Source organism: Phodopus roborovskii, unplaced genomic scaffold (genome assembly GCF_943737965.1).
Source record: "Phodopus roborovskii unplaced genomic scaffold, PHOROB, whole genome shotgun sequence".
Lineage (NCBI taxonomy): Eukaryota > Metazoa > Chordata > Mammalia > Rodentia > Cricetidae > Phodopus > Phodopus roborovskii.
Window position 1 is genome coordinate 19,872,237 of NW_026126540.1, and position 21,896 is coordinate 19,894,132.

General features: G+C 42.1%; 2 protein-coding genes across 5 annotated transcripts in view; one reads left to right on the forward strand and one right to left on the reverse strand.

Annotated features, from left to right (window-relative positions):
* The window catches only part of Kirrel1 (kirre like nephrin family adhesion molecule 1), a 1,148,154-nt gene that overhangs the window by 97,393 nt on the left and 1,028,865 nt on the right, over window positions 1-21,896 (reverse strand). The gene's annotated exons all lie outside the window — the stretch shown is intronic.
* Window positions 1-21,896, forward strand: part of Sh3d19 (SH3 domain containing 19) — a 144,686-nt gene that overhangs the window by 90,040 nt on the left and 32,750 nt on the right. Inside the window, exons 3-8 of the mRNA XM_051199379.1 lie at window positions 3,346-3,386; window positions 8,140-8,182; window positions 10,548-10,686; window positions 10,816-10,969; window positions 11,667-12,650; window positions 20,131-20,241. Coding sequence (XP_051055336.1) covers window positions 3,346-3,386; window positions 8,140-8,182; window positions 10,548-10,686; window positions 10,816-10,969; window positions 11,667-12,650; window positions 20,131-20,241 — 1,472 coding nt within the window. The remainder of the gene's footprint in view (window positions 1-3,345; window positions 3,387-8,139; window positions 8,183-10,547; window positions 10,687-10,815; window positions 10,970-11,666; window positions 12,651-20,130; window positions 20,242-21,896) is intronic.

Below are 21,896 nucleotides of genomic sequence, written 5' to 3' on the forward strand. Positions count from 1 at the left end.
ACCACAAACTCATTTTGTAGCTGAGCCTGAAGCTCCTTCTGCTTCTGCCTCTGCCTCTAGAGTGATGGGGTTACCGGCCTGAGCCTCCACAGCTGGTGTATGCCGTGCTAGGAATCAAATTCTGCTAAGCATTATTCTGCCAACTGCATCCCTGCCCCCCCCCCTTTACAAACCTTCATTCACTACCTCTGAAGTATGAGGCTTCTCCAAATTTTAGAACCATAAGATTTTTTTTTCACTCCATGCAGCTACACTTTCTCCTGTTTTTCACAGTTTATCATATTCTAGCCCAACATAGACTGTTATGGCATTAATTTGGACTACTATAATATCATTATTCCTTTGTATTTGTGGAGCAGAGTCCTCACAGAACAGTACTTCTTTTTCTCTGTCACATGATATATTGCTTTAATTCAAGCGTTAATACAAGGCGGTGTGGGGTACGTATCCAGAAGAGAAGCATGAGCAATTCCTCATTGGAGATGCAATTCAGACTGACCACAGCCCTGTTTATAAAATCACATGCAACTGTATTTTTCTGAGATGTAGTAGGTCATATGTGCTTCACTGTAGTCAAGAAAGAAATATTTGGAGTGGGGAGAAAAAGAAGAAAATAGGAACATAAAAGTGTATTATGTGCCTATATAAAAATGCCATGATAGAAGCCATTTTGCTTTTTTGTGTATAGGTGGTTTTATGACCTCCATCTCCAAATCCCAGATTTTCAGTTGACTGTATAGCCTGGCTGGCCTTCAGTGCACGCTCTTCCTGCCTTAGCCTCCTGAATATTAATGGGATTATGGGTATGACCACCATACATGGTCCATTATTGTGTAAAATTACTACCTACTAAAGACAGATAGGTAGAGATAATATCATTATAGATTAGAGCATATAACTCTGTGGTAGAACCCCACGCGGCTCAATGGGGAATGGTACTTCCGGCCAGACCCCACACCCACACAGTGGAAAGAGAGGACTGGCTTCCAAAAGTTGCCCTCTCACCTCACACATGCTCACCCCGTAGGACACACATGTGAACACACAATGAATACATATAAACAAAAAACGTCTTGACTACAAGATAATCCTGAACTCTTAAACACCTGACTTATACAAAGGTTTGTCCCTCAGAATGACTGACTTCCTGTGTTCTCTACCTCATACTGGATATGCTCTCAGTCTTCCAAAAACCTGTTGTTTCTAGAAACCAATTCCCTCCATTCCTCTCTTCCTCGTACTGCCTCAGCCCCGTGTCCTCACATCCAACCCTGGTTTTGTCACTCACTGTCACTGCCATTCTGCCTCGCCGGCTTCAATTCCATCCTCATTGGTCCTGGCTCTTCGTTGCGGGCAACACTGGCTCTCAGTGGTACTTTCAGCTGTAACAGCTGGCGGGGCAGAACAGGCTGCTGCTACTCAGTCTAAATTCTGTCTGGGGGAAATGTGACATCCACAAGGTACAGAGTTCAGTGTGTGTACGTACATGTGCAAGTGCATGAATATATATGTTGTGAGAGAGAGAATGTGAGGGTATGCGTGTATGGAGGTTGTGAGCTATGTGTGCCAAAGTGTACATGTGGACATGGGAATCTTCTATCATATGGTTCTGGAAATCCAGCTCAGGTCCTCGGTGACCTACTGATCCATCTTGCTAACCAAGCCGTAGTGCAGCAAACCTCAACCTACTTGCTTCTCAAAGAAGTTGCTTCAGCATTTCCTTATCATTAACTAGCTTTTCAAGCAATTAGTAAGAACTCTTTCAAAAGTCAATATTGCTGCAATAGTTCTTGCTTTCTGCTATCAAAGAGCTTCTAGAACCTGACTTTCTTCCAGAACAATGCATCATCTCCATTCATTTTGTGCCGTAATAACAGAGTGACACAGACTGGGTCATTTATAAGAGTAGAAATTTATTAGCTCCTGGTTCTTCTGGCAGCTGAGATTTCAACAACTGGGGAACTGACATCTGGAAAGGTCTTTCTTGTTCATGAAATATTAAAGGGAAGGTGACAGAAAACATGTGTGGACAGGAACCAAATTCAGCTCTTCTACAATGCATTTACACCTGTGCTACTGATGACAGCAGGGCCCTTAAAGCCTGATCCTCCCAAAACTGGTCCATGGGAGTTAAGCTTCTAATACATGCTTTGTGGGAGACCATAGCAAGTTTATTCTTAAAGAGCCCTCCTTTAAATGAACCGATGCCCCCAAAGTTTATACTTACCTACTTAAGAACATAAAATTTAAAAGCAAGCATCTTAGTCATTTAATTGCTGTGAAGAGACACCATGACCAAGGCAACTCTTATGAAAGAAAGCATTTAGATGGGGGCTCACTTACAGTTTCAAAGTATTAGTCCACGATCATCATGCTAAGAAGCAGACAGGCATGGTACTGGAGCAGTAGCTGAGAGCATCACATCCCGATTCATAGGCAGAAATAGGATCATTGGGCCCACCCCCAGTGACACACCTCCTAATCCTTCTAATCCTTCTCAAACAGTTCTATGCCCTAATAGGTAAGCATTCAAATATATGAACCCATGGAGGCCATCCTCATTCAAACCACCCACAGAAAGTATAATTTTCAAAGAAAATTCTGGAAAAATACAAGGAATGTTATAAAAGATTATTTTGGTGGGTTTTTTTTTTTTTTTTTTTTTTCCTCATGAAACTTTTTTTTTCCTTTTCTTTTCTTTTTGAGACATGGTTCCTCTGTGTATCCTTGGCTGTCCTGGAACTTGCTCTGTAGACCAGGCTGACCTCAAGCTCAACAGAGATCTGCCTGCCTCTACCTCCCAAGTGCTGAGACTAAAGGCATGTGCCACCAATGCCCAGCTGAAACTGTATTTTTTTTTAAATAGTTCCAAAAACAATAGAGCTGATTTGATTGAAAACAACACAAACATCAATTTCACATATTTTGTGGCTAGAGCGTCTTGACCAATGAACAAACACACTGAAAAAGGGGGCTATAACAAAGTCAAATGGAAGCCAGCTACTAAGCAAATTGTTGGTCCTGAAGTCAAACTGATACTCTGTAGGGGAGCTGTGGAAAGTTATTTTGAGCCACATGTAATACTACTGTCCAATTATGAGGTGTATCCAGATTTTCACTGAGAGATGTGACTTGTAGGTGTTTAGGAAAGCAATTTTAAGAATTTTAAGGCATCATAATACAAAAGGCAATTGTAAGTTTTTCATTAATTTTTGTTCTGCAAAGAGACCAGTAAACTAATGGCTTATGCATACACCACCACCCCCAAATGACCTGGCATGGTGAAGAACTATTTTCCTCATGACTGATGAATGTGTAATACATTTTCTCTCTTTCTTTTTCTAGCCAAGGACCATTGTCATCCATTAGAGCGGTAATCAAGAGATGTAAGTCTGTTTTCTTCTGCTCTGTATTTTCCTCTGTAGTCATTACAAATGATGGTTTAGGTTCCCAGCAAGTGATTGTAGACGAATCTACAAAGGCCCCCAAAAGTATACCTTCTCCTAAGAGTCAATAATACATTTGACAGCTAGTTTTTTCATCTGTCATTGAATGATAAGCCAGTATCTCAGAATTCTACTTTTCCTCATAGAATCAAGTGATTTAAAACAAAACCTGGAACTGGGCATGGTGGCCATGCCTATAGTCCTAGCACTTGGGAGGTGAAAACTAGAGGACCCAAAGTCCATACTTACCTTTGGTCACATAAGGAATTTGAGGCCAGCCTGAGCTACATGAGACCCTGTCTCAAAAACCAAAACCAAAAACCTAAATCTGGTAATGCAGTCCCTATGAACAGGCAATTTTTCATGCAACACTTTTTCTAAAGTATAAGATATCTGTCTTCTGGGTTAAAAAAAAAAATATTAAACCCTGGGCTAGAGGAATGGCTCTTCCAAGAGAACTTGGAAGAACATGGCAGCTCACAACTGTGTGTAACTCCAGTTCCAGGAGACCAAATGCCCACTAGAAAAATATTTGTATTTTGGTTCTTTACTCTTTGGATGGTATGACCAGGTGGTGGTGGCAATGGCACACGCCTTTAATCCCAGCACTTGGGAGAGGCAGGTGGATCTCTGTGGGTTTGAGGCCAGCCTGATCTACAGCGTGAGTTCCAGGACAGGCTCCAAAGCTACAGAGAAATCCTGTTTGTTGGCAGGGGGGGGGGGAGGGGGCATTTGGATGATGTTTTAAAATTTGCTGTTGGTATAGGATTTAACATTTTATAAATAAAGGCTCTGAAAAGGTTCTGTATTATACAAAACATGGATTACCTTTTACAGAGAAAGAAAAGATGTGATTTTAGATCACCTCACTAAAAAGAATATAGCCTGTTTTTAGGACCATAACTTTTAATATGTAATATGAGTTTAAGGCATCCACATGTCATGAAGAACATGGATTTGAAAAATTGCAGTGAAAACTCAATATGGTGGCAGTTCATAAAAATGTATCCTCTAGGAGTAGAGAGAAGGTCAGTGGTTAAGAGCCCTTGCTGTTCTTTCAGAGGACTGGACTTTGTCCCTGACACTCACTTTGGAAGGGAAAAGATGACAAGAGACAGAATCTTTTGGTGTCTCTCAAAGCTGTTCCCTTTAGGGGACAGTAATGGCGGACATGTGTGGTCATCTCTGTAAATCCTTGCCTGCTGAGGAGAAGAGCATGCTATCGCTGCCTGGCATCTTCCCTCTCCCTGCCTGGGATGCGAGGACCCTGTTAGGAGTTCCACTTTGTACCTAATTCCCTATAGGGCCCCCAGGATGTAGTTTGCTTACACTATGCAAGGCTTAAAGAGAGGGCAGCTCAGGAGAAAGGACAGAAAAAAAAAAAAAAAAAAAAAAAAAAAGAAAGGAAGGAAGGGAGGGAGGGCAGGTGGTGACCGAGGACAGGCTATCCTGGCGCCATACCTGGGAGTCAGTGGAGACCGCCATGACCGTAGAACATTTGAACAATGAATGGTACGATGTTTGGGAGTAGCGAGAGGAGAGGGGCTGGTGTTTGAGAAGGGAGCAGAGTCATGCAGAGAGAACCTGTTTGTATACAGCCGGGGATGAGGAAGTTTGGGGTTGTTTGTGTCTGGAGGGGATGAAGTTACTGGGGACCAGCTGGGGCATGAGAGAAGAGGTGGTACAGCAGCACTAGCAGGGGGAGGGGGAGGGGGAGAAGGGGGAGGCTAGAGCAAAGGGAAGCTGAGCTAGGTTTTCATTTCTAATGACCTAACCGTCTTTTAAACCTGTGTCGTCTTCATCGTAACAGCTGCTCAAGTGTCTGCGTTTGTTCTGTGGCTAGACAAGAAGGCCAGATAGATGCAGTGTTCTCAATCCATATAATCAAAATGAGGGATGACTGCCTCCTTTTTATAGTTTTTTAATCTTAGTAGCCAATTAAGATGTATGTTTTCTAGCCCGAAATCACCCTGACAGGAAGAGGGCCTTCGTTACTTTTTGAAGGCAATATCCCACAGCTTTTCAAATTCTATAGTACTGATTCTAGCCCCAGTCTATGGTGAGTCTTTGTGAATTCATTCTGATGAACCCTAAGTATTTTTTTAGTTTTTTTTTTTTAATATGTGTTAATTGGATCTATATGACCTTCCACTGACTTTTTTTCTTTTTTTTTTTTTTTCTTTTTTTGCCATTTATTTACTTTTTTTTTTTTAAGACGGGGTTTTATTATGTAGCTCAGGCTAACCTGGAACTCATTATGTATACCAGGCTAGCCTTGAACTTATAGCGATTCTCTTGCCTCCCGACTGCTGAGATTACAGGTGTGTACCACAACTCTTGGCCCTTTCATTCGCTTTTTTAGACAAAAATATCTGTAGAATTCAAATTTAGCTGACACTGCTTTCATAGCATACATTGGGAGCTGTCTCACTTAGGACTAAACACTGGCAGCAGATTGTGAGCTAACCCTGTTTTACAGCTTAAGAGAAGGTGAATCCAGGGAGATAAATAGTTCACAAGATGGCGCTGGGATGTGGACGAGGCTACCAGACTTGAAGGCTGCTGAGTTCACCACTCTGGATACCCTTGATGTTCATATCTCATGCATCTGCTGACCCCCTGTCCAAAATAATGTAGCCACTGAGTTTTTTTATTACTGTGACTTTTAACAATAAGGTAGTTCTAGAACAAGGACATTTGTAACCTAAAAACCCTTCTGTATATTTGTTTCCTCTAATCTTTTAATGATAATTGTAACTAATTTAGGACCAGGACTAACATCCAATTCACCCAGTACCACAGGAGCCGAACAATTTGGAGAAACAAACTTCTCCCAGCCTTGCCCACCATCACAGCTGTGTGACCTCCTCGGGTTGCTGACTTGAATATATGTCTCTCTTCCTGTGCATTTAGGAGGATCAAAGAGGATCTGTCCAGGCTTATGATCCCACTAAAACTCAAAGGGTTCTGTATTGGTGGTAACATTACAAATAACCTCTCAACTTACTTCTTACCATCAGAAACTATGGTGCATCGACTTTTCTTCTCCATTTAAGTGTGCAGAATGGGGGAGAATTTGGAGATCCTCCCTGCAAAGAGATCTTTAGAATGGGCTCCTTGAGAACAGAAGCAATAATGTCTTGGGTTAAAAAAGCAACATGGCAGGTGGTCTTGCTGCCAGTTCCTCGTAGAGCATAGGCAACTGGCTCTCCCTATCCCTGCCCCTTTCCTCTTCTGTAACCCCTTCTTTTTCTCCCTTAGCACTCATGAATAGTACACAGCACAATGCCCCGTGGAAGAGGTACGTTTATGCCAGTAAGACTTAAGTCTTGGGGAAAGTGCCAGATCTGCTGATTGCAGCTTCAGTGGTGATGGTGGGGACATGGACTGCAACGACTTGGGCGATTCTGATGCAATGAAATCTTCTTACCAATCAGCTATCTCCTGCAGAGCCCTGCCCTCTCCTGTTCTAGTAGATGAATGTCTCTCGGGGTGGCTCAGCTGTGATGTAAATGTCAAATGTCAGTGGGCCATGAGCATGTTCCTAGCTGAGAGCCAATCATGGGTTTGGGTTCCTATGTTGAGGGTTTCACCTATGCAGCCCAGTATAGGTTCAGCTGTCCCAGCTCTAAGTGTAGCCCAAATGTCATTCCTGCCTTCACTAGTGTCACCCTCAGGTCTGGCAGCCATGCTCAGAGAAAAGTGAAAGATGTAGAAGAGATACACACTCCCAGTCTTCCCAAATCAGAAGCACCAGGAGAGTAGTGGAGAGGCAGCCGGTGAAAGCGCCATTCAAGTAGTCTGTCTCGCAAAGGCATGCCCTTGTGTGCAAGTCTTTCTGGTAGAGTAGATGAAGAGTCCAGCCACCAAAGGGATCTTTGAAAATGGAGATAATTATATCAAACTGGATCTCCAAATATGACCTATTTGCCACATTATCCTATTGAATTTATCCTATAAATTGAATTATCCTATAAATAAATTTCAAAAATTTAAGCCATAGAGCTTTTTGGGGGACCGGGTGAGATAAGTAGACAGTCTCACTGTGTAGCCCTGACCAGCCTGGAACTCACTACGTAGACCAGGCTAGCCCTGGACTCACAGAGATCTGCCTGCCTCCGCCTCAGTACTGGAACTGAAGAAATGTGCCACCATCCCTGACTGCTGCGGAGTGTGTGTTATAAATATGATTGTGAAAGTGCTTTATATTTATTATTATCTCTTTAATGAAGAAAACTGCTGTAAAGGTCAGTAAATTTAGAAAATAGATTTAAAAATGCGTTACCTCTGCACCTTTTACAATAGAGAGTGAAACTACTGTAATAGGATAGCCCTGTAGATGCGTTTAAATGTTTCTTCCCGTTGTTGCTTCATGTCATGATGTCACTGTGCCACCATGCAGCTCCTCTCCCATGCCCTTTCTCTGTTCATCCTTCACACTGTGATTTTTCAGAACAACATGATATTCTAGATGCTATTTAAAATTACAGTTTTCTTCTGTAATGTAATATGATTATAATTAACTGTGCCATATTCAAAGATCAATTTGATTTCTTTTTCTTAGAGGTATTAATGCCTTTTATACGAGTCCTGTCTAAGCCAACTTATTTCTACTGGTGTACTCTATAGAAATTGAATCTTCGCTGAATGTACTAATTTGGTGCTACACTAGTTTATTTTTTTTCTCTCATAGCTTCTCGGACCTGTATTCAGAGTGAACTTCATCGGGATAGGAGGTATGGTTACATTTATAATAGAGGGCATATTCTGATCCTGTAAATTGAAGTATCTCAATTGGCAGATTATTTTTGCCTTCATAAGCAGTGTTGTACTGAATTCTGCCTCAGCAACACATCTCTGAATAGATCTGCAAGTTTGAGAAATTAAGGTTTTGCTTTATAAAAGTAACACTGGCCTTAAAAGATTCTTTGATGTTTACTGAAATCAATTTTAAATTAATTATTAAGCAACTATTAGATGTAAAGTGTTATTATAATGACTTAAAGGAATAATCTGTTCCTTTTTGTTTTGTTTTTTGGGGTTTTGTTGTTGTTGTTGTTGTGTTTTGTTTTCATTTTTCAAGACAGGGTTTCCCTGTATTGCTTTGGAGCCTGTCCTGGAATTAGCTCCATAGACCATGCTGGCCTTGAACTCACAGAGATCCACCTGAGTGCTGGGATTAAAGGCATGTGCCACTAACGCCCGGCTAAGGAATAATCTGTTCTTTATAAGTACTAATAAATGTTTCCTAGATATATGAATGGACGGCAGGGTAGAAAATGGGTTAGAAGAGTAAAAGAAGAGGCTAGATATGTATGTGGATGGACAAATGGTAGAGGTGAATAGAAAGAGTAGTAAAAGACAAGAGAGTGGAAGGGTGGATGGATAGATGGATGGATAGATAGATAGATAGATAGATAGATAGATAGATGATTGGAAAGTAGATAGAGAAAAAGATGGGCAGGCAGATAAATGGATGGACAAAGCTTTATGAGTCAACATTCCTGCTTTTACCTTTTATAAAGTACGGTAAAGAATAATGAAGAACAAGGACTATGTTGGGCAGTGGAGAGAGGAGAGTCTCCTCAGTAGCCCAGGCTCATCTGGAACTCATATAGTCATGGCAAGCTTCAGAGTTGCTACAAACCCCCAGCCTCCACTCTCTGAGTGCTGGGGTTACAGACGTGAGCCGCTTGTCCCAGCAGGGCTTTAGAGTGGCACAGAGCCAAGTTCAAATCCTGACTTCAGTATTTTCCAACCATATGACTGTGGACAAGCTACTGTACCTCCTTAGCTCCCATGTCCCGCTCTGTAAAATGATGCTGCTCATACCCACCTCACAGGTTGTCATGGGGATTAATGTATATTTATAGTGCTCAGCATTAACAGGTAACTCTTAGTTAGAAAAGGCTATCAGCAGGGGTTTTAGGGAATTCAGTTCAAACTTAATTAATGGTATCAAGCTAGCAAGAGAATGTGTATATACATACAGTTTTGTTAACAACATGTTTTCATATAGTGCTAGAGCAAACAAAATCAATATTATTATTCCTGTTTGTTAGATAAGAAACTGAAGTTCAGAAACATTGACTGGCCTTCCCAGAATCACATAGTTGGAATTTGCTAGAAAAGCAAGTTGAAAATTAAATGTGATGAAAAAACAAACAAACAAAAAAAGGCAGTGGTGCACAAATCTTTAATTCCAGCACTCCAAAGGCAGAGGCAGGTGGATCTCTGTGAGTTCGAGACCAGCCTGGTCTACAAGAGCTAGTTCCAGGATAGCCTCCAAAGACACAGAGAAACCCTGTCTTGGGGGAAAAAAAAAATTAAACATAAAACTGTAGATTGAGAAGCCAGGCATAATAATGCACCCCTTTAATCCCAACACTCAAGAGACAGAGGCAGACAGATCTATGAGTTTGAAGCCAGCATGGTCTACAGAGTAAGTTCCAGGACAGCCAGGGCTACATAATAAAACCCTGTCTCAAACAAACAAAAATGTTAACTAACAGTAGTAAAGGAAGGTTTTCCTGAGTCACTACGATACAGTATTCCAGATGAATCATCAAGTCTTGTACTAAGGCTATGCTATGTAAATACACACCAGGTTCTCAAGGTAAACACATAAATTTAAAACGTTTACAGGTAACTTCCAGTTGGGGAAGAGACAGGGTGAGAACAATGGTATCCATCACATGGCTTCCTTCCTCTGTATATCCTTTATCATCATAAAACCAAACAAGTCCACAACCAGTATGTTTTTCTTCTGCGTGCCACCCATTTGTACCATCTGCTAGCCAACAGCAGAGCTGTGGAATAAAGCCTTAATTAGCCCTGTCCACTCTCAACCAAAACAGGGCTAAGCATACTGGACCCACTTCTCTAACTTTTCAAGATTCTTGGAGAATGTTGGTCATTTGCTCCCTTGAAACCTTCCTGGCTACACGGTGCAGCCAGCAAGTCCTGAAAGGCCATTCTGAGACCCAACAGTGCTTGATGCTCTTTTTGGAAAGTGGTTGCAGCCATGAGTCTGAACACTGACAGACAGATGCTGGTAACGTGTTTCCTACCTGAGAACCTCACTGGGGCTCCATCTTCCAGGCGCCCAGAGATCACCATTGTGGCAGCGGAGCCACTGAGGCCGGCCTCGTGGTTTCCAGGAGCTCCACCACCAGGACTAGGATTTCCCTCCACCCCTGTAGCAGGCCCTTGGAGACCAAATGACTTGGTTCCTGCTGAGGTTCGTAAACACTGTGTTACCCCTTTGCACTCTGTTTTTCAAATTAAATTCAAAGATTTTCACAGTGAGACTTGAAGCACCTTGCCTATTGCCTGTGGATACAGATGATTTTAATTCTTTGCTTTCCAGCTTCCGCCCTCCTATGAGCAAGTGATAAAAGAGATCAACCAAGTTCAGGTCAACACTACAAATAATAACAATGCCGCTGCCACACCAAGGAGCACTATCACTTCTGCAACTCAGACCGACTTCCCAGAGGAAATAGACAGCGATCTGCCTCAAAGTAATGCGAGTAACCAGTCTCCCCTAATTCTGGCCTAGTTCTAGGGCTGCAATCAGCCGTCCTCCAGACTTTAAAATAATTTGCAAGTTGTGCATAACTTATTGACTTATTGAGCCCTGCTACCTAGGCTCTGTGATTACTGTGTTTTTTCTTAATTTGGGTATACAGTGATTGCTAGAAATAGATCTTTGCCGAGAGTTGCTACCCCCATCTCTGGTCCATGTCACAAACCCATCCATCCTGTTTAACTTAGTCCGCTTTACCCTGAGTCCCCTTTGTTCCCATTGAGAAGGATTTTACATTTATCGAGTTCAGCTGGTAAGATGCTAATAGCGATTGTTCTCTGGGCTTCTTCAGTTCCTTCATTAAGGAGATAGAGATGAGAAAGTAGAGTAATTTACTTGCCTTAGGAAGTAAAACATTGAAGTTGTTGGAGTTTTGACAACCGGATAGACATGGTTCCTGTGTTGTCTAATGATATTTTAAAATATACAGTGACTATGCTATATAAACAAATCTGAGTTGCACACTCCTATAAGCTGACTATAGTTCCCAAGTGGTTTTGCAATTAATTTTACTGCTTTAGGAAGCCAAATCTCTTGGTAGCCTATGTGCATGTTTCTATATGTCTTCTGTTAAGATTTTTGCTTTCAAATGATAACACCGTATCTTTGCTTTGTTCCTTTGGTCCCGTCAGCATTACAGGCGCCTCTCAAGCCTCTTCAGGCATCTCCAGCAGCCTCAACTGGCGTTCTCCCACCAAGTGGAGCACCGTTAATAGTCTTTGATATTTCTGAAGAGCAGACTTGTCCTGAAAATCCCAGTGCTGCAAGATGTCCAGTGCCAAGACCAAGATCAAAAAACAACCTCAGACCAGTAGCTAGAGATACTAACAGTGACGAGAAAGGGATCCAGAAAAGCCCAGTGTACCCCAGAGAAGACTGGCCGCCCCCGTGTCTGCTGGACAGCACCTGCAACTTAGATAGTCAGGCGGTGATGAACATTATGAACACAGAACAAAGCCAAAATAGTATTGTTTCCAGGATCAAAGCATTTCAGTGTCAGACAAATGCAGAAATCTCAGAACTGCCCAGGAAACCAGAGATTATTCCCCGCACAGTTCCCCCGAAGCCTGCCGTTTCCTCAGGGAAACCCTTGGTGGCGCCCAAGCCAGCTGCTAACAGGGCTTCTGGACAGTGGGACTCTTGGACCGGAAACAGGCCCAAGGTGACTTCCAGAGAAGGGCTCACCCCATCCTCCTCACCACAAGAAGCGGGAAGCATCCCAGTAACCAAACCTGAATTGCCAAAGAAACCAACTCCTGGCCTTACACGAAGTGTGAACCATGAGATTTCCGGAGGAAGGCCCATGGCCGAGACCCCTGATGCAGGGAAGAAAGTTCCAACTCCTGCACCCCGGCCTTTGCTACCGAAGAAATCAGCCTCTCCAGATGCCCCAACTTACCCTTTGGTTCCACCAAAACTGGTTTCGGTTCCTCCCCGCCTCTCAGTAGCATCACAAGCCAAAGCATTCAGGTTACCGGGAGAAGGGCCTCCAGCCAACCCTCCAGCTCTGCAGAGCAAGGCCCTGGGGGACATTGACCTCATCAGCTTTGACGATGATGTTTTGCCCACCTCAGGGAGCCCAGCCGAAGAACACACCGGTTCTGAGACGGTTCTAGGTGAGTAAAACTCTGAAGTGTGTGTGTGTGGGGGAGGGGGGGATCTGAACTCATCAGTGCCCACAGCGTTTGGTTTGCAGTACATATGCATGTATAGAAATGTGTGTGTGTGTTTCAAGATAGTATAGCAGAAATAAGAGACACGAAGTGAATACTTCCTGAGACAGGGAAGGGAGTGCATGAGGCAGGAGATGGAGACCAGAGTGAATGGAGAGTCTCTAGAACACATTGGTTTCTGTTATATGAGCCAGAGACAGGGGCTGAGGATCAATTTGTTGTGACCTGGGCTTCCCCAATTACCAGTTTAAAGTTTAGGCCTCCCATTGAAAGGGTCTGGGGACTTTAGCAGTAGGAGAATGAGCTGGAAGCTCCTCAGGGATAGAGAGCCATGTGGTAACCCCGTAAGGGTCCTGGCTGAGAGCCTCAAGGGCCTGCCAAGGATGGGTCCTGCAAGAGTGATGTGTGAAGCTAGGACCCACGTGCCCATGACCCTCACAGTATTCTGCCCAGGCAAATTTCTGTAAATAAAACTCAACAGTTGTCAGTGTGCTGCCAAGATCAGGATAATTAAATTTCCCAAAGGCCAAGAGTATGTTTTCTTTCTCCATACTGTTCAGATAGCAAGGCTTATCTCTCTGTGATGTAAAGCTTATCTTCGATCTGTCAAACCCAGTAATCCCAAGATTACTGATAAAATTCCTTTTACATTGTTTGCTTATTTAGATGAAATTTGTGGGCTTATAAACTTAATGGTACTTTCCATATTTTAACTGTTATCATACAAATATTAAGCATGCCTCAGAATAGTATAGAACACAGGATTTCAAAGCCAAAGTCTGGTCGAGCAGGATAGCACTCAAGAGGCTGAGTTAGGAAGATCACAAGTTCAAGGACAACCTGGGCTACGTCTGAGACTTGACTCAGACAAACAAAAAAATCTTGTATGTCATATACATGGTAGCAGACACATTTGTTAAATATTCAATGCACACAATGGCATAACTGGCTATGGCAAATAAAGCAAAAAATATATGTCATATCCATAAAAAGCAGAAGGAAAACGCTAGACTATAGTGAGCATCTGCTGGTGGCCCTACCACTGTAAGGGATAGTACTTTTATTTAATGCATACAATTCAAACATAATTTGATTTAATACAAAAACCCTCAATAGGGCATCAATTGACCTTACTTTGCCGATGAAGTAGACTGAGAGACTATCAGTGCTTCGTGTCATAAAACTGTTTTCCCAGCCAAAGCTCTGTGTGTGTGTGTGTGTGTGTGTGTGTGTGTGTGTGTGTGTGTCCATTTCGATTTGTGTATCATTGGGGGTCAAACCTGAGGCTGCACTCATCATGCTACCAACTGATCTGCATTCCCAACAGTCTTTTTATTCTGCCTTGTTTATTTTTCTCATTACATTTGCTACCCAACATTTTCAGGACTCTATACAAAGCAAAACCTCAGAGACCTTTTTAAGGTTGTTGCTAATATCATTTTCTTACCTAAACCTTTTGATGTTACAAGTGTCAGAGAAGGACAGAGATGGGGAAACAAATAGATGTTGCCTTTTTAGAACCAGCTAGATACTGTGGGACGGACACTTGGTTAAAACGCTGAGAATTTCTTCTGTATCATAAAGCAGATGATAACAGATGTCTTCAAGCAGGAAGCTGAACAGCAGACATTCGACGCAACTACAGTTTCATGCTTCACACTCAGCCTTTTTCCGCACCTCAATTTCTACCACTTCGTTGCATAACATTTAATTATCAGGACTGTCTTTTGGCAAAATGTATAATTTGTATGCCCCACCTGACTTTAACCATTGCTCTTAACTGAGAAGTCATAGGGAGCCCAGTGTTTATCTTGTAAACCTGCCTCCTATATTTCTCACCTTACCTGGTGACAGCCTCACACAGACAGCCTTTCCCTAGAGAGACAGAAGCCACCCCTGAATCTTCTCACACAATTGCTGTGTGACTTTTAGCACTTGCCTTATTCTCGAAGGGCCTCTAGAGTTCCCTCATAGATAAAATACCATAGGAATACCTCGTCATAGAGGATGTTACTAGGGCTAACATGATTGTGTAGGAAGACCCTGCCACGACTGTAGACTGGGATGTAATGATCACTTCTCTGCTGCTTTCTCATCTTTTAAGTCACTGTCACCTGCTGGCTTGACCTCGTGACCCGTCCTCAATACTGCCTCCTTACTTCCATCCCGGTACCCTGCCCCACTTTCAGCCTTTGTGCCGAGATTACTGCAGCTTCCTTCTAAACGGAGCTTGCTCAAGCTTTTCATCATCTTCTGAACTGTGGCTGCCTGAGGGATTTTTCCAGAGCGCATACTTGTTACCTTCCAGAGGCCTTCAGGGTCACCCCAGCCCTTCGGTACTGGTGAATTTTTTTTGCTTGATTTTTGACTGCGAATTCCATGAGGTTCTCCTGGTATTTTAGTGGTATTGAAATAAAGGTTTATGGGCCTCTCTGAACCCTTGCCTAATTGGTCCAGGCGTCAGCCAGAAACTGGGGGGGGGGGGGGGGGGGACAGAGAAGAAAACTCAGAAATATGTCTTCCCTCAAAAATAATGAAAAACTAATAAAAGTGTTCATAAAATGAAGTTGCCATATTAATCTCAGGAAATAGAGATCAGAAAATACTGACACTATGAAAACATTGTAAAGATTAGAAAAATTATTAAAGGAAAACTCATAAAACAGACAATTTAATATTGGATTCATTTCTTAGGTAGAATGCCTTCCAGGTTAATGTAATAAAACCGGGAAGTATTAGTGATTCCACTTCACACCCTTTCAAATCACACCCAGTTGTCAAAAAAAAAAAAAGAAAGAAAAAAGAAAAGGGCAGAATGTTTCTACTGCCAGCTCTATTACACAAACCAGAATAATAGTTTAGCAGCCAATCTCTGCTATTAACAGAACTCCAGGGAGAACAATGACAGATGAGCAAGCCAGGGATGGGGAAACTAATTGCAGTGACAAGCATATTATTACACACAGGTAATGGCCGGAAGACTACTTTATCATCAGTGTTTTTTTTTTTTTCAGCCCAGTAATGAAGACTATGCATAGGGGTAAAGGGCCCAGCTTGTCTGGTGACACGTGTAGAATAATTGGTGTTGATATGAAGGACTAAGAGAAAGACAGGATGAACACTGCAAGTAAAAATACAGAAAAATGTCATTGACTTCCTTAGATTTGGATGGTCCATTTGTGTTGTGACACATGAGCAGTCTCTGATAGGATTGTCACCACAAGGTTGTTAACCATTGGACTAACATCCCGGGGTTCCGAGATCTCATGCAGACTCTGATGAGTCTTTTATCTCCTTTCAAATGTGTCCATTAGTTCGTGTGCAGTTTGAGTTACAACATTGAGCATGTCAAGACCACCAGATTAAGAACTTGTTCTAAAGAACATTGGCGATAATGCATGCACATATGTCTTAGTTACTTTTCTGTTGCTGCAGCAAAACACTGTAATGAAGGCAACTTATAGAAGAAAGAGTTTATTTGGTTTTGGAGGGTTAGGGTCGGTGACCGTCGTAGCAGAGAGCATGGCAGCAGGAGGCAGAGAGAGACACACATCCTGGGAATGGCTCTTTTGAAATCTGAAAGCCCGCCCCCAGTGACACACCTCTTCCAACAAAAGGACACCCCCTAATCCTTCCCAAACAGTTCTACCAACTGGGGACAAAATACTCAAATATGTGAACCTCATTCGAACAAGTACAGGTTACATACACACATAAAGAATATTGGAAATAAGTTTCAATGGGCTGCTTAAATGAACTGTGGTGTGATACAACACAATGAATGGAACAGTGTGTACCTAGACAGCAAACAAACCTATTATTTCCTAGTATGGTCCAACCTTCATATATTGTATTCACGTTCTTTTTTTTTTTTTTTTTTTTAATGCAGGGTATAGGGAACTAGGGATGTATCTCAGTTGGTAGAGTGCATGTCTAGGATGCAGGAAGCCCTGGATTTAACCCTCAGCACTGCTTAAACCTGATGTGGTGGCACGTGCCTGTAATTCCTGCACTCAGAGAGAAGGAACTGGGGGATCAGAAACTAAAGGTCATCCTTAGCTACTGATGAGGGTGTATCACCATGTATCACATTCATGTTACGTATCACTATAAGACCCTCTCTCAACATAAACAATGAGTGTGAAGAATGGTATTCCTGGTATTTTAGCTACTGGTTGTGTTGAAAGTCTTAAACAATGTGTCTGGAAGGACTCTGAAGAGATGGTAATAGAGGATGGATGGAAGGCCTGGTTTCCATTTTGTGTTAAGAGCCATTTAAATTGTGTAAGTGCTGTCTTAGAAAATAGTTCATCTTTTCCTGTTTCTTTTTCTTTTCTTCCTTTTTTTTTTTTTTTTTTTTTTTTTTTTTTTCTGCCAGGATTTCATCATTATGTAGCTCAGGTTGTCATCAAACTTACCATCCTCCTGCCTCCATCTCACAGCTGGGAGAATCACAGAATATACCCCCACCCCATGTCTGTCCCAATTATCATTGCTTTTCTAACTATTTAAACTTTGTTTATCATGTGTATGAGTGAGTATCTACATCCCTCGAGGCTGGGATTTTATTTTTATGTTTTTTATTATTGTTTATTAGTATTATTTTTTGCCTTGGAAAAGCATTGAGATTTTTGTTCTGTTGTGTTTGTTTTGAGAGAGGGTTTCTCTGTGTAGCTCTGGCTGGTCTGGAACTCACTCTGTAGAGCAAGATGGCCTTGAACTCAGAGATCCACCTGCCTCTGCCTCCTGAGAGTGCTAGATTAAAGGTGCATGCATCACCATGCCTGGTTACAAGGCAATGAGATTTATTGACAACTTCTCTTCAGATTAATAGTCCTTATACCTAATATCTCCACCTTTAAAACCATAGCCACTTTCCAAACCACTGAAAAAAAGTACTTAAATTTTTTTTAAGTTCTTTCTTAAAGTAGATACTTTGTTACCATTTTTTTTTTTTTTTTTTCAATAATGAAATGAAAGTTCACTCAGGGATTCCAAGTTGATATTCAGATTGTTTCCCCTGTGTTTTGCTTTTGTTTCATTTCTGTTTTTTTTTTTTTTTTTAATCATATAATATATACTCCCATAAACATTTACTTCCTGTGTTTTTTTGTTTCTGAAATAAATTTCTAAAAATAAGGCCGGGGACCAAAGGTCACAAACAGATAGATGACAGTGATGTGTCCCTCCTTCCAGACTGCGCATGTACCCCCAATCACAAAGCGATGTGCCATGCTTGCTTTGTATGTCACCCACATTCAGGGGGAGAAAAGTAAGCTTCAGCTATTGGGGGTGTGCCTCATTTGGAGGGGACTTGCCTGGCATGCACAGGACTCTGGGTTCCAGCATCATCAAGATAAAAACCAGGCCTTTGGTCCTCCTTCCTTCTCCTGGATTGGTTTGGTGCTGTTTGTCCACGCTGGTTGTGGTCTATTACATGGAACTCAGCCCAGCACAACATTCAGATGGCTTCCTGACTCAATAAGCACAGCTGGGGTCCATCAGCCACCATTCCTGCCAGACCGCAATGGTGGGGCACTGTTTTTCACCTAGGCATGCATAGCAGAATAATGACACATAACCGAGTCGGTTATTTAAGAGCAGCTCGTGATATGGAAATGAAGGAGAAGGAGGAGGAGAAAGGGAGACAGAGTGGCAGCTAGAACAGTGAGAAGCTTAGCTTCTTGTGTTTACAACCTTCATCCTAAGACAACATGGCTGACCTTTGCTAGGATTGCTGAGATCTGACCTCTGTGGATTGCAGGATTTGGGGAGGGTTTCCAGAGGCTAGCCTCTCCAGCAAGCTGGATTCAGGTATTCCTGTGCCAGCCTCTCCACAGTACCTATTGACCTCCTTCCTCTGTCCACCACCCACCCTGTGCTCTTGTCATGCACACACCTAACCTAATCTGGAATGTGAAAATGTAGAGGGACTATATTAGCCCAGAACCCAATTTCACACATTTCATGATCAACATTTTCTTCTCCCTCCAAACTCACCCAGCAGACATTGTTAGCCAAAAACTATACCAAGAGCCAACAAATTAGGGGCGCCGGAAGCAGCAGCTACAGCAGAAATACAACATGAAGGAAGGGTTGATCACACTGAACATTTATCAGCCTTGATCCTTCTCTTAACTCTTTGGTCCTCTTGCGGGCAAAAAGCAAAGCTCTGAGAGCTTTGCTGGGATGGAACAGCTGAGGATGACTGGAAGGCAAGGTCAAGCTTCTGTACCTTGTAGAGGGTAGGGAAGGCTAGTAGTTCTAGGTTCCAGCAGGCCAAGGATGAAGTGACGAAGAGAAAGGGAAGATACTGTAGACCATATCATTTTATTTTTGCTATTCTATGTATTTTCAGGTCTCCCATCTTTCTTTTTTAAATTATTTTTTGTGATGTGTCTGTGTTATGTATGTCTGTGTATCTGTCTGTCTGTAGTATGTATGTGTGTCCGTGTGGTGTGTTTGTGTCTATATGCGTGTGTGTATGTGTCTGTCTGTCTGTCTGTCTGTCTGTGTATCTGTCTGTGTGGTGTGTGTCTGTATATCTGTTGGTATGTGGTGTGTCTATGTGTGGAGTGTATGTTTGTGTCTGTGTGGGTGCTGGGAACTAAACTTGGGTCCTCTGCAAGAACAGCAAATAACTCTTAACCTCTGATCTATCTCCCCAGACCCACATACAATTTTTTTAGAGACATATTTCTAAAATAATGAAATAAGCATCTACATTAAAGTTCATTTCTTTCAGTTTTTTTTTTTTTTAAAAATGGGTTTATAGTTAGGTTTTGACTTAAAATACTTACCCTAGGCATATATAATTCACTTAAAATAAATTAATGAAGATAGAGAAATGCTAAGTGTTTGCCCCAAAATTAAATATTTGAAGGGAGATGTCTTATTTCTCGAATAAAAGCTGTTTTACTTCCACATTATGGAAGTATAGCCTCACTAAGATAAACCTGAGACAGCTGGGCCCCTTCCCAGCATCAGGTCATGCGATCTGGAGGGTGAGGCCTGTGGTGAGCATGTGTTGCAGCCGTGCACAGGGATATGAGGAGAGGAGCCCTCGAGGCCTGAGACGTGCTGCTGTTCAGAAAGATGGCTGTTACAATTGCCCCTCATTTGCAGGCAGACATTTATGAAATGATTGCACTCCCCCTGAAAGCTAGCTTCTACATAATTCAGGGTTGTCCTGGATCTCTCTCATCAGAGAGCGAGAGGAGCCATATGAATTATTTACAGGGTACTAAATTATTTCCTTTTATGAGCTCCAACTTTGTTTTTGTCTCTGCAAACTGAGATTTTGTTTATCCATGAATAGTTTTCCCTGGGGCATGAAAAATATGACTCTTAAATTATGAATGAGGCTTTTTTGTTTGAGTCCGTGTTAACTAAAACATGCAAAATAAACTATGTTTTTCATTAGATCCCTTTCAGCTCCCCACAAAAACAGAACCACTGACAAAAGAAAGAGCAGCTCCACCAGCGCCCACCAGGAAGCCTACTGTAATTCGAATCCCAGCCAAACCAGAAAAATGTAAGCTCTTCTCTGCCTTCCTAATTTACTCCTTCAAGAGCCTAGGAGAAATCTGAATGAACTTATCAATGTCTGTTTTTGAAATTATGTATAACCTGCTGTTTGTTACTCACAGTCACGGACATCCTGGAGCAAGGTGTTCTCTCCCAGTTCTGTGGAGAATTCTCACCATAAATTTGTATTCTGTTTTTCTTTAAGGTTAATTTTAGACAAAGAGAACAAACAGGAGGCTGTGTCTCTGAGAACAGTCATAGTATTCTGAGTCATCAGTGCCTCTGATAAAGATGGGTGGGGAAGTAAGGAAACTAATAGCAAATGAAGCTAGATATGTCTATCGTGGGTATATTGTTCCAGTCAGCTTGATCATCACATGGCAATGTGTGAATTGTACAAAGAACTGTACCCAAAAGCTTTAGAAACATATAACAATTATACTTCTTAGGATGACTAAGTTTCAAATAAATGTCACTTTAAAATTGGTACAACACTAGATTTTTTTTTTTGTATACTTTCTTAGATTTTTTTTTTTTTAATCGTACAGTAAGTGAAATTTTGTATCAGCTTTAATAGTACTTCAAAAAGAAATTTGATGTTTAGGTTGGGGGTGTGACTCTGTTTGTAGAATGCTTGCTTAGCACACTGTAAGCCCTGGGTTCAATTCCTGTAAGTGAATAAAACTGGGAGAGATGGTGCATACCTATGAAGGGCAGGAGAGATAGTTCAGAGGTTAAGAGAACTGGCTGCTCTTCCACTGGTCCTGAGTTCAATTTCCAGCAACCACATGGTGACTCCCAACCATCTGTCAAGATCTGGTGCCCCCTTCTGGCCTACAGGCATACTTGCAGGCAGAATATTGTGTACACAATAAATAAATAAATCAACACATCAATAAATAAATCTTTAAAAAGAAAAGGACTGGTTGGTGGTGGCGCATGCCTTTAATCCCAGCACTCGGGAGGCAGAGGCAGGATGATATTATGAGTTCGAGGCCAGCCTGATCTACAAAGCAAGATTCCAGGACAGACTACAAAGCTACACAGAGAATCCCTGTCTCCATAAACCAAACCAAGAGAGGGAAGGAGGAAGAGAGAGAGGTGAGGCAAGAGAATCAGGAGTTCAGGGTTATCTTGGGCTTCACAGTGAGTCTGAGGCCAGCCTGGACTATAAGAGACGAAAAAGAAAGGAAGAGAAAAATATCTGTGGATTCAGGAGCAGTCCCTGCATTGCTGAAAATCTCCCCTCAGCTCTCCAGATCCTCTCTTCATTCCTGGCTGCAGTGCTTTTGTGTGGCCCTGAGGCATCCTTGCCTTTGTCTGATGGGAGGTACTGCAGGCATGTGGGATACTATGTATCCAGGGCTGGAGCACCCCAAGAATGTACAGGGCATACACTTGAATTTAGGGAACTGGCTTTTCTCTAAAATACTGCTGAGAAGCATCATATTGGTTTTGGTCTCTTGGTGGTTTTGTTATTAACCGATAGATAACACTCAGCCAGTAGCAAGAAATTGAACTGAGTTGCTGTGAAAAATGAGGAGAAAGTCAGGGCTCTGAAATTCTAGAAATTACAGCAGGTCTTGATTCTTTGAAGGTTATATCATAGTGTTGATTAAGGAAATGGTGGCAAAATCACATTTGACAGTGTGATATAGTCAG